General features: G+C 46.9%; 1 protein-coding gene across 1 annotated transcript in view; it reads right to left on the bottom strand.

Moving 5' to 3' along the window:
• Positions 1–16,278, bottom strand: part of LOC117527360 (xylosyltransferase 1-like) — a 178,520-nt gene extending 162,242 nt beyond the window's left edge. The window contains exon 1 of the mRNA XM_034189670.1: positions 15,721–16,278. Within this exon, the coding sequence (XP_034045561.1) occupies positions 15,721–16,005 (285 nt within the window). The 5' untranslated portion in view covers positions 16,006–16,278. The remainder of the gene's footprint in view (positions 1–15,720) is intronic.
• Positions 16,279–16,525: the final 247 nt, after the last annotated feature.

Below are 16,525 nucleotides of genomic sequence, written 5' to 3'. Positions count from 1 at the left end.
CTGATTCTTGAGATTATAAAGGGGTGAAAGAGCTGAAATCAGGAAAACCTGTCATGATATGTGGAATCCAAGCTGAACTCCATCCAGATGCAGATGCTGCTTTAAGTGCACATCATGCAGTATTTGCTTCCATCTTGGACACATGTACCATCCCAAATGGATACAAGAAATGCCTTATTGTTTGTTTTTAGGAAGGAAAACGCAATTTACTAAATTCTTAAAACAGGATTACTACATTACTGCTCTTTGTGTCAATTTAAAGTACTTGCAAGCATCACTCTTGACAGATTCAGTGCCAGCCACTTGCAGTGCAGCCTAGTTTTTTGAACGTCTACGTCACAGACTTTCACCTTTCTGATTGTTTTAAAAGGCATGCTCACCCCAGGCATTCCATTTTAAGGGGCATTTTCACACATTCTGAAAATATTCAAGGTTATTTGTCACCTTGGCAATCAAGCAAATTTGATCAATTCTGATTATCAATTCAGATTCTTATTGACTCCTAATTTCTGACCTGAAATCATTTTTAAAAAGAGGTCAAATGTTTAGATCACTAAAAATCTATATACGAGGTCTGTTAGAAAAGTATCTGACCTTTTTACTTTTTTCAAAAACTATATGGATTTGAATCACGTGTGATTGCATCAGCCAAGCTTGAACCTTCGTGCGCATGCGTGAGTTTTTTCACGCCTGTCGGTTGCGTCATTCGCCTGTGGGCAGGCTTTGAGTGAGCATCGGCTCACCCCCCTCGTCGGATTTTCATTGTCAGGGAAATGGCTGAGCGATTGGAGCAGCGCTGAATCAAATTTTTCCAGAAACTGTGAGAGACAGCCAGGTGGAAACCATTCGGAAGATTCAGATGGCTTTCGGTGAGGATACTCTGGGTGTCACACAGATTAAGGACCATTACAACCAGATTAAAGACGGCACACAGCGGCGGAGGCCGCGCCGCGCTCCGAGCGGCCATTGACAGGCTGAAATGACCAGATCATTTCCAAAGTGAACGCTGTGTTGATCCGGGATGTTGTCTGACTACCAGAGAAATTGCAGAAGAGGTGGACATCAGCACTTTTGCGGCACATTCCACTGTTACAGGAGATTTTGTAATGAAAGACGTGTGGAGGAATTCGTGCGTTGGGACGGAGCCGCAATAGCGCACAACAAAAAGCACGTCTGTGTTGGAAACCATTCGGAAGATTTAGAGGGCTTTCGGTGGCTTTTCAGTGAGTATCCGAGAAATTGTGTAACAGCTGGGCATGTCACAACTTGTCCTGTGAGACTTCCAACACGGACGTGCTTTTTGTTGTGCGCCATTGCAGCTCCGTCCGAATGCGCGAATTCCTCCACACGTCTTTCATTACAAAATCTCCTGTAACAGTGGAATGTTCCGCAAAAGTGCTGATGTCCACCTCTTCTGCAATTTCTCTGGTAGTCAGACGACGTCCCGGATCAACACAGCGTTCACTTTGGAAATGATCTGGTCGTTTCAGCCTGTCGATGGCCGCAAGGAGCGTGGTGTGCCCTCCGCTGCTGTGGGCCGTCTTTAATCCGGTTGTAATGCTCCTTAATCTGTGTGACGCCCAGAGTATCCTCACTGAAAGCCGTGTGAATCTTCCAAATGGTTTCCACCTGGCTGTCTCTCACAGTTTCTGGAAAAATTTGATTCAGCGCTGCTCCAATCGCTCAGCCATTTCCCTGAAAATGAAAATCCGACGAGGGGGGTGGACCAGTGGTCACTCAAAGCCTGCCCACAGGCGAATGACGAAACCGACAGGTGTGAAAAAACTCACGCATGTGCACGAAGGTTCAAGCTTGGCTGATGCAAGCGCACATGATTCAAATCCATATAGTTTTTGAAAAAATAAAAAGGTCGGATACTTTTCTAACAGACCTCGCATTAATAGCTAATTGGCCTCTGTGTATGCGTATGAGTGTTTGTGTGTGTACGGCTTCGATCACGGAGAAACTGGGGAGAGCTGACATTTGCCATTTGGTATGTTTTATGTATTTTGGGTCAAGGATGAACGCTGCGAAAATGGAAAGTTGATAGGACTAATATTTTTGGAGAAATTGGGGATATTAGCTAACAATAGTGAACAATGGATGTTGATAATTACATTCTGGACTCAAGCCATTCCAGCAGGGGGCAGTAAATCATCTATATATTAAAATATATATATTTATATATTGCACATGCATTTATATATTAAATGTATGTGTGTACCTTCAAATGCGGAAAAACTGGGGAGAGCTGGCATTTGCTGTTTGGTATGTTTATGCATTTTGGGTCAAGGATGAATGCCTCGAAAATGGACCTTTGATAGGACTAAAATGTTTGGAGAAATTATGGATATTACATAACAACAGTGAACAATGGATGTTAATAATTACATTATGGACTCACACACCAGTCTACATCATTACAGAAATTTTGCATGATTTATTAATACCCTTGAAAAATGTCAGCTACCAATTTTATAAACACCACCCAATCTAGAGCCTGTGGATCCCCGTGGGCAACATGCTAGTATTAAATTAACCAGGATAGTCCCATTGAGATCTCTTTTGCAATGGAGACCTGGTGTTGTGTGGGCCGCTGAAGAGGAGGTACTGCTGGCCCACCACCACCAGATGGGGCCCTGCTTGGAGTGCGGGCTTCAAGCACGAGAGGGCGCCGGAGCCAATGGGAGTGACAGCTGTCGCTCTTCATCAGCACCAGCTGTCACTCATTCAACCCATCTACCATACAGGTAATTTTCTCTGCTGAACTAAACCTTGTGTAATAGTTTCAGGCTCCTCTCCTGTGGAACCAGCTACCAATTCGGATCAGGGAGACAGACACCCTCTCTACTTTTAAGATTAGGCTTAAAACTTTCCTTTTTGCTAAAGCTTATAGTTAGGGCTGGATCAGGTGACCCTGAACCATCCCTTAGTTATGCTGCTATAGACTTAGACAGCTGGGGGGTTCCCATGATGCACTGAGTGTTTCTTTCTCTTTTTGCTCTGTATGCACCACTCTGCATTTAATCATTAGTGATTGATCTCTGCTCCCCTCCACAGCATGTCTTAAAAGGGAGGTTTTCCTTCCCACTGTCGCCAAATGCTTGCTCACAGGGGGTCGTTTTGACCATTGGGGTTTTTACGTAATTATTGTATGGCCTTGCCTTACAATATAAAATGCCTTGGGGCAACTGTTTGTTGTGATTTGGCGCTATATAAATAAAATTGATTGATTGATAGTCTGATCTCAGTTGCAGCCGTTTTACTGTGACGGTGTCCTTATCTGCGGTATTGGCGTTTGGTGTGGACTGCGACGACTTCGCCTCACACCCCAAACCAGATAAGTGGTTTCACAGGAGCTGTACGAGTGTGTGATTGGAGGTGGAGGTGCTCCCTCCTAACTGAACACAGACTGTGTGATTACTGAGTGTACGTACTCACACTCATCAAACTGTTTCTGTTCTCTGCCAGCAGTACCGGGTCTGACTGCTGAAGACGGTGGCCACCTGGGGCGCAGGGTTTGGCGGCTCCGGTGTTCTTCAGATCCGTTGGTGGTGGAAGCTGTGTGGGTTCCGGCTCTTCTATCACCAGACGTCTTCTATCTTCGAGCCTGCCACACGCCACCTTGTGTATGATTGACATTCCGCACTATTGTTATTGTCTGTACTTCGTTGTGCGCTTCACAACATTAAATTGTTACTTTTTGGCTTACCCTGTTGTGGGTCCATGTCACAACACTTTCCCAACAGGATTTCTCGGCCAGCGTCATGGATCCCGAGGGGCGTCAACCAGCGCTTGAACAGCCAATGGAAGAGCGAGGTGCACAGGCGCCAGCAGGAGGCGTGTTAGGTGAGCTGCAGCACATCTTAACTGCCTTTACTGCTCGGTTGGACTTAGTAACCGAGCAGAGCATTATTCTTAATCGAAGGATGGAGGCTCTCACCGCCCAGGTGGAAGCTCAGGCTCAGGGCGCAGCCGTACGGAGGCTGTGTGGAGACGTGCGCGGACTTCTTGATGCAGTGCTCGCTCGTCTTTTCACAGCGTCCCGTCATGTACGCGTCAGACGCTAGCCGGGTGGCTTACGTTATAAATCTGCTTCGAGGAGAGGCACGCGCCTGGGCTACGGCGCTCTGGGAGCAGAATTCACGGCTCCTAACGATTTACGCTGAGTTTGTGAGGGAGTTCCGACAGGTGTTCGACCACCCTCATAGAGGCGAGACCGCTTCAAGCGTGCTGCACCTGGTGGCGAAGGACGAGCCGCGGGATTTGGACGGGCTTATCGACCTGGTTATACGGTTAGACAACCGATTAACAGAACACCGACGGGAGCGAGACGAAGGGCGTGGTCAGGCACAAGCCGTCCCTCTTCCTCCCGGGTCCGAAAGGGAGCCGACTTCCCCACGCTCCACAGCCAGGGCTCTCCACGTGACGACAGCTCCCCCTGCTGACGTTGCTAGGAAAACGAGCAGGGCCAAAAAACGATCAGATCAGAGACAAAGGAGGCTGATCCGTGGAGAGTGTTTTCTCTGCAGCTCAACCGAGCACATACAGAGAGAGTGCCCCAAATGGTCAAAACAGCAGCACTCGTCCTTAGAGACTGGGCTAAGGGTGGGTCACAATACCCACGCGGGGAAACCCTGAAAATCTGCACGTATCCCAGTCATGATCCTGAGTGGGGATCTAACCCTTCACGCCCTAGCACTGGTGGACACGGGGTCGGAGGGGAATCTGCTGGACAGCAGATGGGCAAAGGAGGTTGGGCTCCCTCTAGTGGCCTTACCGTCACCATTGTCGGTGCGGGCACTAGATGGCACCCTTCTTCCACTAATCACACACCAGACACAGCCCGTAACTTTGGTTGTATCTGGGAATCACAGGGAGGAGATTGTGTTTTATGTAACACCTTCTACCTCCCGAGTGATTTTGGCTTTTCCATGGGTGTTCAATCCCCGGATTGATTGGCCGTCTGGGGGTGTGGTTCAGTGGAGCGAAACCTGCCACCGGGAGTGTTTAGGATCCTCGGTTCCACCCGGTGTGACAGCTAAAGGAGGAGGTTTTAGTCCCCCCCAATCTGGCGGCGGTGCCAGCTGAGTACCATGACCTTGCTGACGTCTTCAGCAAGGATCTGGCACTCATGCTGCCCCCACACCGTCCGTACGATTGTGCCATTGATTTGATACCGGGTGCTGAGTACCCGTCCAGCAGGCTGTACAACCTCTCACGTCCGGAACGAGAATCAATGGAGACCTACATCCGGGACTCGTTAGCTGCCGGGTTGATCCGGAACGCCTTCTCCCCGATGGGTGATGGTTTCTTTTTTGTGGGCAAGAAGGACGGCGGACTCTGTCCATGCATTGATTACAGAGGGCTGAACGAGATCACGGTTCGCAACCGATACCCGTTACCTCTGTTGGATTCAGTGTTTACGCCCTTGCATGGAGCCCAAATTTTTACAAAATTGGATCTTAGGAATGCTTATCACCTGGTTCGGATCCGGGAGGGAGACGAGTGGAAGACGGCATTTAACACCCCGTTAGGTCACTTTGAGTACCTGGTCATGCCGTTCGGCCTCACCAATGCGCCCGCGACGTTCCAAAGGTTGGTTAATGACGTCTTGCTGGACTTCCTGCATCGGTTTGTCTTCGTATATCTAGACAATATACTCATCTTTTCTCCGGATCCTGAGACCCATGTCAAGCATGTACGTCAGGTCCTACAGCGGTTGTTGGAGAACCGGCTGTTTGTGAAGGGCGAGAAGTGCGAGTTACACCGCTCTTCTTTGTCCTTCCTGGGGTTCATAATCTCCTCTAACTCCGTCGCCCCTGATCCGGCCAAGGTTGCGGCGGTGAGAGATTGGCCCCAACCAACAAACCGTAGGAAACTGCAACAGTTCCTCGGCTTTGCGAATTTCTACAGGAGGTTCATTAAGGGCTGCAGTCAGGTAGTTAGCCCCGACAGCCCTGACCTCCACTAAGGTCCCCTTCACCTGGTCGGATCGGTGCGAAGCCGCGTTTAGGGAGTTGAAGCGCCGGTTTTCATCTGCACCAGTTCTGGTGCAGCCTGATCCCACTCGCCAGTTCACAGTGGAGGTGGATGCCTCTGACTCAGGGATAGGAGCCGTGCTGTCCCAGAGCGGGGAGTCCGATAAGGTCCTCCACCCTTGTGCCTATTTTTCCCGCAGGTTGACCCCGGCTGAGAGGAATTATGACGTCGGCAATCGGGAACTCCTGGCGGTGAAGGAGGCTCTTGAAGAGTGGAGACACCTGTTGGAGGGAGCGACGGTGCCCTTCACGGTTTTCACGGACCATCGGAACCTGGAGTACATCCGGACCGCCAAGCGGTTGAACCCCAGGCAAGCCCGCTGGTCACTGTTCTTCGGGTGCTTTGACTTCCGGATTACATACCGCCCCGGGACCAAGAACCAACGATCGGATGCCCTGTCCCGGGTGCATGAAGAGGAGGCCAAGGCCGAGTTGTCAGACCCCACAGAGACCATCATCCCCGAGTCCACTGTCGTGGCCGCCCTCACCTGGGACGTGGAGAAGACCATCCGGGAGGCCCTGACACGGAACCCGGACCCGGGGACCGGCCCAAAGAACAAACTATACGTCCCACCGGAGGCCAGAGCTGCCGTTTTGGACTTCTGCCATGGTTCCAAGCTCTCCTGTCATCCCGGGGTGCGCAGGACCATGGCGGTAGTCCAGCAGCGCTTCTGGTGGGCGTCTATGGAGGCCGACGTCCGGGACTACGTCCAGGCCTGTACCACCTGTGCCAGGGGCAAGGCTGACCACAAGAGGACCTCAGGACTCCTCCAGCCCCTACCGGTGCCTCACCGCCCCTGGTCCCACATCGGCCTGGACTTTGTCACGGGCCTCCCGCCGTCCCAGGGCAACACCACCATTCTCACGATAGTGGACCGGTTCTCCAAGGCGGCCCACTTCGTGGCCCTCCCGAAGCTCCCCACGGCCCAGGAGACTGCAGACCTCCTGGTCCACCACGTCGTGCGTCTGCATGGGATACCAGCGGACATCGTCTCAGACCGTGGCCCTCAGTTCTCCTCTCAGGTCTGGAGGAGTTTCTGCAGGGAACTGGGGGCCACTGTGAGCCTCTCGTCCGGGTATCACCCGCAGACCAATGGACAGGCAGAGCGGGCCAACCAGGAGCTGGAGCAGGCCCTCCGTTGCGTTACCTCCGCGCACCCGACGGCCTGGAGCACCCATCTGGCCTGGATCGAGTACGCCCACAACAGCCAAGTGTCATCTGCCACTGGCCTCTCCCCGTCTGAGGTGTGTTTGGGGTTCCAGCCCCCATTGTTTCCACTTGTGGAGGGAGAGGTCGGTGTGCCCTCGGTCCAGGCCCACCTCAGGAGGTGCCGCCGGGTGTGGCGGACCGCCCGTTCTGCCCTGTTGAAGGCCCGGACGAGGGCCAAGGCCCATGCAGACCGCCGGCGTTCCCCGGCCCCTGCATACCAGCCCGGGCAGGAGGTGTGGCTTTCAACCAAGGACATACCACTCCAGGTCGAGTCTCAGAAACTGAAGGACCGCTTCATCGGACCATTTACAATCCTCAAAGTCCTCAGTCCTGCCGCGGTGAAGCTGAAGCTGCCGGCTTCACTGCGGATCCATCCTGTCTTCCATGTGTCGTGCATCAAACCTCACCATACTTCACCCCTCTGTACCCCCGGACCGGCGCCGCCTCCTGCCCGGATCATCGACGGGGAGCCGGCTTGGACCGTGCACCGGCTCCTGGACGTCCGTCGGAAGGGCCGGGGGTTCCAGTATCTGGTGGACTGGGAGGGGTATGGACCCGAAGAACGCTCCTGGGTGAAGAGGAGCTTCATCCTGGACCCGGCCCTCCTGGCCGACTTCTACTGGCGGCACCCGGACAAGCCTGGTCGGGCGCCAGCAGGCGCCCGTTGAGGGGGGGGTCCTGTTGTGTGGGCCGCTGAAGAGGAGGTACTGCTGGCCCACCACCACCAGATGGCGCCCTGCTTGGAGTGCGGCCTTCAACCACGAGAGGGCGCCGGAGCCAATGGGAGTGACAGCTGTCGCTCTTCATCAGCACCAGCTGTCACTCATTCAACCCATCTACCATACAGGTAATTTTCTCTGCTGAACTAAACCTTGTGTAATAGTCTGATCTCAGTTGCAGCCATTTTCCTGTGACGGTGTCCTTATCTGTAGTATTGGCGTTTGGTGTGGACTGCGACGACTTCGCCTCACACCCCAAACCAGATAAGTGGTTTCACAGGAGCTGTACGAGTGTGTGATTGGAGGTGGAGGTGCTCCCTCCTAACTGAACACAGACTGTGGGATTACTGAGTGTGCGTACTCACACTCATCAAACTGTTTCTGTTCTCTGCCAGCAGTACCGGGTCTGACTGCTGAAGACGGTGGCCACCTGGGGCGCAGGGCTTGGCGGCTCCGGTGTTCTTCAGATCCGTTGGTGGTGGAAGCTGTGTGGGTTCCGGCTCTTCTATCACCAGACGTCTTCTATCTTCGAGCCTGCCACACGCCACCTTGTGTATGATTGACATTCCGCACTATTGTTATTGTCTGTACTTCGTTGTGCGCTTCACAACATTAAATTGTTACTTTTTGGCTTATCCATTGTCCGTTCATTACGCCCCCTGTTGTGGGTCCGTGTCACGACACTTTCCCAACACCTGGACAATTATGAAGTTTCCAATTCACCCAACCTGCATGTGGGAGGAAACCGAAGCACCCGGAGGAAACCTACACAAACACGGGGAGAACATGCAAACTCCACACAGAAAGGCCAGAGGTGGGAATCAATCCCATGACATTCTTGCTGTGAAACAACAGTACTAACCACTAATCCACCATGCTGCCCATATACATCTTAATAGTATATCTTAAATATTTTAAGCATTTTGTGAACATTCACAAACAGCATGTACTGTTATTTGTATTTACAAGATACACACAAAAATGTGTGATCTAGAAAAAAAACCTTAAATAACAGATATAGATCAATGTAGAACATTTATGTACGTATAAAAATAAAATGTAGATGTCAAGCACTCTAAACAATGGGACCGGCAATTTGGTTGACTGGGGTACAAAAACGGATGTTGATAAAGCTATGCATTCTGGGTCGATTTTTTTGTATATGTGTTTGGGAGAATTGGCTGAGCAGCTCCTTCAAATGTGTAAAGTGTTTTCTTTGGACAGCGTTCTTATTGCAATCAAGATTGGGGTGTCTTGGTGAGCTGACCCCGAACCTACTGTAGATGCTAGGGAGGAGCTACTAGCACTACCAAATGAGACAGTTGAGGTCTGTGAATGCGAGATTCAAACACAGTACGGTATTTTACAGATCAATGTTATGCTGTATCTGGTTAGATTTGATGTGCAGCATTATTTGAAGCTAGTTAGCTTCCGACATACATGTTGTCTTGTCATTGGTTTGTCTTCTAAAGTGAAGCCACACCTTTGACTGTTACCGTGGTCCATCGTTCATGCTGTAAGATGTAAACATGATGCTCGACAGCACGTCTTCACAGCATATGTCCATTTTCACAAAGTGTGAGTCCGGGTCGGTGAAAGTGTTCTTTGTAAAATCCTTCTGTGGACTCCTCTGTAGCTTATTGGACATCACAGTTGGCCTGTGGGAAGAGGCAGGGTCTGTGAGGTCCTCCCGGACTCTGTGACGGAAACATCATGATCTCCAGTGACTGTATTGGTGTGGAAAACTTTACTAACCGTGATTATGCAGATGACACTGCAATCTTGTTGAGTCAATCACTTTCCTGGCTGCAGCTCTCGAGAAGCTGAGACAGGATCCTGAATCTCTGGCCTTATGACTATCCTGGATCAGCAATAAGATCCAAAGTTTCAGTGACTTCCTGGGCTTTGCAGTGGATCTGCTTGTTTAACCCGGACACTAAGCAGCAACTCCAGAGGAGGACAGTTGTATTTGTTACAAGGTCTCTCTGAAGGATCCTTGCATACCACTGGAATGACCTTGAGTCAAATAGGCTGTTACTTAGAGGGACCCTAAGGAGGCGTTCTTCTTCCATCGAGAAGGATCAGCAGCTGTGACACTACAGTCCCGTGTCGAGACCCGGAGAAGATACTGCTGCACTCTGAGCATCAACCTTCTTCACTGCATTTTTTGACTCACTTCATCCACTTTTCCTTTTCTCTGGATGCCTGACTGTGTGATCACACAAACCCGTGTCATATAAACCGATGTTGGCAGCGCTCTGTGCGCTCCTAAAAGCCAATAACTGTCAGGACGCATCACCATCAACAAACTCAGACCGAAGATCACAGAGCACCGGAATAATGAAAGGATGTAAAAATGGATCCTGTAATACATGCGCGCGCGCGCACACACACACACACACACACACACACACACACACACACACACACACACACACACTACATTTACAGTATGTTCTGTGCTTTAACACCAGAGAACAGATGGATCTCACAAAGTAAAATAGTACACACACACACACAATGTTCTGTGAATTAAATTCATTAAGTAATTGCCAGGAGTCAGTGGTGGGCACAGCTAACCAAAAAGTTAGCTTTGATAACTGGTAATTAGCTAACTGAAAAGTTATCTTTTTTAACGCTAAACCGATAAACTGCGTGAAAACTTATCGGAAGCTACAAACAACCAATAACTTTCAATTTTACCTCCCATACGCTCTCAGCTACTAAAAAACACCGCCAAAGGTTCTAATAGAACCAAAGGCGATCACAATCCCAAACCCAAACACCCAATGAGACAGCAGTTCTGTCTTTGTGCGCTCTGCCCCCTGCTGTAGAAAATTATCATTTATCCTGACAGGATACAGGGGTCCAGCGATGAGGGAGAGGTCTTGAAATGGAAAGGTTTGAATTATGGTTTTGCTTTATAAATAAAATTATTCCGGATAGAATAACTACATTAATGTAAACTCTTAAAATGTACAAAGTGACATATAACACATATCTGTTAATTTTACAATAATGCACTAATTCTGAAGATTTGAACATTAACACACCAAAGGGATTATGGGTAAACTAATCCTCCGCTGATTGGTTGATTCATTCATTCTATGTAAAAACCAACACAAGTGAATCAGTGTAACGTGTTGGTGTTTACAAATAAATGCGCTTTTGTAAAATATGTAATTTTTCTCATTTGTATAAAAAAAAGAAAGAAATTTTCAAGATCCCGCTAGACAGCGCCCAAGCGCATGCATGATGACATCACAACTCTATCCGGTTTGGGAGACAAAGTTTCTTTCAATAACAAGAACTGTCAAAACACTTTCTTGTGTGTAGTTGCTGGAGTTGTGTGGCGATAGGAATCGCCTTTTGAATGCTTGAATAACAATGTCAGTCGCACAAAGAAATCAAATAATAGTGAAAACATGTTCAGTGCGGTGTCATAACAGATCAATCAGACGCTCCGTGAGGCATCATAACATCAAGACTGGTTCACATGGCAAGATAATTAGGCCGATATTGGACCCGATCTTCCCCTTCCGACAATCTTAACCCTTTAAGCCCTAGAGCCTATTTCACCAAACTCACATACCCATACATTATGATTTATTTCTCAACTTGTACAAGGTCAATAATGCAAAAGTTTGGATCAGTTAAAAGACAGGTCCTAGGGGATGTGGATGCAAAAGAATTGAAAGTAAATAATACTTTGTAGGAGTAAATGAGGTTTTTTCCCAAAAAATTAATTCCGATTTATGTCTTTATTTGCTTGGCGTTTCAGCTGTGGTTAGTTGATATGTGATTGAAGTGGATACTTTTGTAGAGGAGACTTCACTTGACATTTTGATGTATAATAAGTATATGTTGTTGTCAGCATTGGTTAGTTATGAGTGTTCAAATGTTCCAAAACAGGGCAGGTCCCCAAATTTGGGGACTCTAGGGTTTAAGAGGTTAAGGACGCCCCAAGAATCGTGATGACGCTAAATGTAATCTTATCAGATATTCCTGCTGTGTGTGGTGTGTTAAGAAGGACGTGAGGAGCTAAATGTGACATGCAGCCAATCAGAAAGCGAGGTGTTTGACCTGGGAATGTTCGTGTGTGAAATTTGTTTGTGTGTTGTTTTTACCGTGTGGCTGACACCACACACTGTACAACTAAACCTGTCAGATCTATGATTTTGTTTTTTAATTTCCACGTGTGGGGTCTCTCAGGTTTTGGAAGCCTACAGATAATTTTAAAATCCTGCGGTCGACAACACTGTGATATAACTGGTCGCCAGTAGATGGCAGTGTTCTATGCATTTTGACGCCGGTTATATCACACGGCCTGAATCATAATTAAAACAGACTTTCAGCATTTTTGCATAAAACAAACACAATAACAATGTCTATAAACCCAGAGAATATATTATTATATTATTATATTCACAAGCACAATATACAAAGAGTTTAATGCGTTTGTCCCTGTGGAGTCTGATCAGAGTTTCTCAAATGCATTTCTTCTGTCGTGAATACCCATAATGCACTGCGCGCATACCATGTTCAAACTAAAACCTTCAAAATGAGTGTATTACTTTAAAACTAAAACATATATCTGATATTTTCACTTTCAAAACTTCAGACATGATGTTAATTTAAATAACTTGTCCGAAATTAGTTTGGTTAAAATTTGAACCATAAGTTAAAAATATATGCATCTGGATGATTCGGGTGCTATTGCCAGTGTATTAGTATGGGGTGAAAAAAAATGAGTTTTTTTTTTCTTTTCTATGACCAGCTCTCCTTTGGCTGTAGAGGATAGAGTGGTTTCTTCTAGAACCAGCTCTTCTCTGTTTTTAGAGAATAGAATTGTGTATCTACTACAAAAAGTTAATATCTGCAAAGACGTTAGTAGTCTATATCTTATCAGAATTGGTCCGATGATGGTTTTCAAAGTTATCTGAAAAGCTAATCCGATGATGAAAACATTATCTTTGATAATTATCTGTTAGCAGAACTGTGCCCACCACTGTCAGGAGTGACACTGGGTCACTGGTTTGCCTGTGCCCACTGCTGTTCCTCTGGTAGTTCTTTAGGTGACATAGACTTCCCTTCTTTCCAATTCCACTCATGGATATTTAGGCAGCAAAAACTGAACCATTTCAGCAACTTGAAACTACACTCACTACAGTACGACGTCATCATTGATGCTGGAAAAACTCTTCCATGCCTTTGTCTCCTCTAGACTTGACTACTGTAACTCCTTGCTCTTTTGGATCTCTGAAAAAAAAAAAACCTTCAAAGGCTCCAATACATTCAAAACAGTGCAGCTAGAATTCTGATGAGAATATACAAACAGGAGCACATTACACCTATATTCCATAACCTTCAATGGATCCCCATCACCTACAGAATCCATTTTAAGATTGGTCTCATCACCCACCAATGCATCCATGGCAATGCCCCCACATACCTCAAAGACACATCCTCCTGTTCCCTCTGTTCATACAACACTAATCTTCTCTGCCCCCTCGCACCAAGCTTCACATCGTGGGAGACAGGGCCTTCTGTTCTGCTGCTCCTCATATCTGGAACTCCCTCCCTGACCATCTGAGGGCTCCACAAACTGTGGAAGCTTTTAAAAAAGCCTCAACACATACCTGTTTAGACAGGCCTATCACAGGTCTCAATCATTTGAATCTGTTGCATCTTAGTCTTTTTATTCTATTTTAAATAGAATCTTTTCTATTCTATTTTCTGCTGACTGTTTTTATCTTAAGATTTGTGTTTTTATTCTCTTATTTATCCTTGGTTTTATTTTTTCCTGTAGCACTTTGAGTTTTTAATTAATGAAAGGTGCATTATAAATGAAATTTATTATTATTATTATTATCATGACATTGTTGAACGTGATGCCATTGAACGTCATGTTACACTCATTTTGTGTAAAACAATCAGTTCTGTTGATGAATGTTTATTTTCTTTTAAGAGTGGAATATTTCTCTAATCACATTTATGTGATTAGAGAAATATTCCACTCCATTTTCAGATTTATAAATCTGAAAATGCCAGAAGTGTCTTACTGTGGAAAACTGAAAGGATGATGTCATCACCCTGCCTTTGTAACATGTTGTTAACAGTGTAATTTTACTGTGTAATTTAGCATATTATTTTTTTTTTCTTCTTCTTGGTGGTGGGACAAAATGCTGGCGTCCTCCAGCTCAGTCTGAGAAACTCACCCAGAGCAGACAAACGTTGAGGGGCTTCTTTAAAAACCCTTTAAAAGCCCTTAACAAGTAACTTCCATCATAACAAATTAACCCATTTCCAGATGTCATCTTCCAAAACAACGGTGTGATGTGCAGAACAGTTTTAATCTGTGATGATGACTTCTGGCAACAGGTCACATTAAAAGACTTTATTTAATAAGTGTACCGCCTTGTAAAGTTTTAGCATTTGTTGCTACATTGATTAGCTCCACATCTTCTTCTCCATTTGTTTGTTGAAGCATTACAGCGCCACATACAGGCCTGGCATATGTACTACAGTATTTTCATGCAGTTTCAGTGGATCTGTGAGAACAGAGAAATTTCTTGAATGGAACACTTTTTGAAAAAGATTGGGAAAAAAAATAGTTTCAGTGTAGACACGGCCTTAAAAACATAGAATGTAATTAAATTAAAATAATAAAGGAGGAATTATGTTCTTGGGGTGCTATGACAAATCCAGGGGGAGCTGTAGCGCCCACCTGGTGCCGCCCATGCTTCAACCACATAATTAATGTGCTTTTTTCCTCATTTTCTGTCTGTAAGTAAACAAGCAATCAATTAACAGACAGGTTAATGCAGAAGGAAAAAAGTGTTTGTTGCGGATGATGGATGAGAAGAGATGGAGATGAAGTCACAAAACTTAGATCAGTTGGAGGAAAGGAAGGAACAAAATCATTTACCAAGAAAATGACCCATGGCAAAAAGATGATCAATTTCACTGAATGAGAAAGCCACAATATACAAAATAAAGAATATTACAAGTACCTAACAGGTCTTTAACTATAAAAAAAGACTCTTAACAACATTTTATTTGATTTAGCAAAATTTTTTTCCATGTTTATTTTAGCAAAAACTTCAACTGCTGCCACTTTAAATCAGCATTTAATGAACTAATTAATTGCAGGCTTCTTATGTTTATATTTTAATGTGAGAAATATCAGTGAATTTGAAAGAAATATGGTTGTAACTAAAATACGACAGTCCTCACTCAATAACTGCAAAATAATCATTATTATTGTTATTGTTTGTCGTTATTACTACGAAGCGTCATGCCAGACTTCTTTAACAAATCTGATCATTACAGGTGTTTTGTTTGTTCGATAAGAAACGTTTCAGCTCAGATAATTTTCGAAAAAAAAAAACCTAATGTCATTCTTCGGTTCGGCGCCGATATTTTACATAAAACGCGTATTTATTCGGAGAAATACGAAATTATTTATTGGTTGTGCTCGTTTCTGGATGAAGCACGTTGTTAAATAAGGGTTTATTTAATGAGGCTTTAATAAGCTCGTTAAACACACATAGATATAAAACGCAGTTGAGACCTGAGCGCGGAGCGTTTTGTGTTAAATGAGCTGATTTATAAATGAAGTTTGGTGTGCGGTCGGTCGGATGCTCAGCAGCATCTTCCCCACGGGAACAAAACGCTCGTTTTCACTCACACGTGTTAAAACATGTCACGCTGTTGCCTGCCAGTGAAGGCAGACGGGATTCGAACCTACCGCCTGCAGCTGGTGGCGAGAGGCCGCCTTCCCGCGCGCCGCCGGCGGGACGCTCTTCTTCTGCGCCGCCCGCCTCGGGGGCTCGGCGGCGGCTTTGTCCAGCCCGCCGGTTCGGGCTCCTCTCTTCTCCCGGCTCCGTGCGCCTGCGTCTCCTCCGGCGGAGTCCAGGCTGCTGAAGTTCCACACGATGAGCGTCTGGAGCAGCAGGAGGGCCAAAGCGACGAGCAGCAGCGCGGACGCGGAGCGCCGGGCCGCCGGCCTGCGGGAGCACGGGTTCACGGGCATCGCTCACCTCCTCCTCCCCCCCCGCCTCAAGCACCGAGCTCCGTCCGCTAAACGCCGACAGCGGGGTGCGAATGCTCCGCTACGCCGCCCGAGAGGAGCTGTTGGCAGGCAGAGAGGAGGAGGAGGAGGAGGAGGTGGGAATTTGGCAACAGCTCGAAATGAGGAGAGCAGTTTGGAGGCAGGAACAGACTCACAGGCCCTCGTGTGGTACAAGGACTCAACAGTTCCAGAAAAAAAAAAAACAGTAATTAGATTAAGGGGGGCACTGCCACCACCCCCTAATATAACAGTGTGAAGTTGGCACCGGTTACATATTCAATATTCAAAATACAGACATGGCACCAGGTTCGATAATCGATTTTCAAATATGGAGCGAGCTCTTGTCAGATTGTACTTTAAGAACATGCTCCAGTGTGCCATCCTATAAACAGCAGCACCCTGCAACAATCCATCCAACCTCAAATCCCACGATGAAAGACTGAAACTGCTTTGACCTGAGTACCCCATTGTAAAGAGGGGA

The sequence above is a fragment of the Thalassophryne amazonica genome, chromosome 16 (assembly GCF_902500255.1).
Source record: "Thalassophryne amazonica chromosome 16, fThaAma1.1, whole genome shotgun sequence".
NCBI lineage: Eukaryota > Metazoa > Chordata > Actinopteri > Batrachoidiformes > Batrachoididae > Thalassophryne > Thalassophryne amazonica.
Note: the sequence above shows the minus strand (reverse complement) of the source record. Positions and strands in the feature narration are given on the sequence as shown.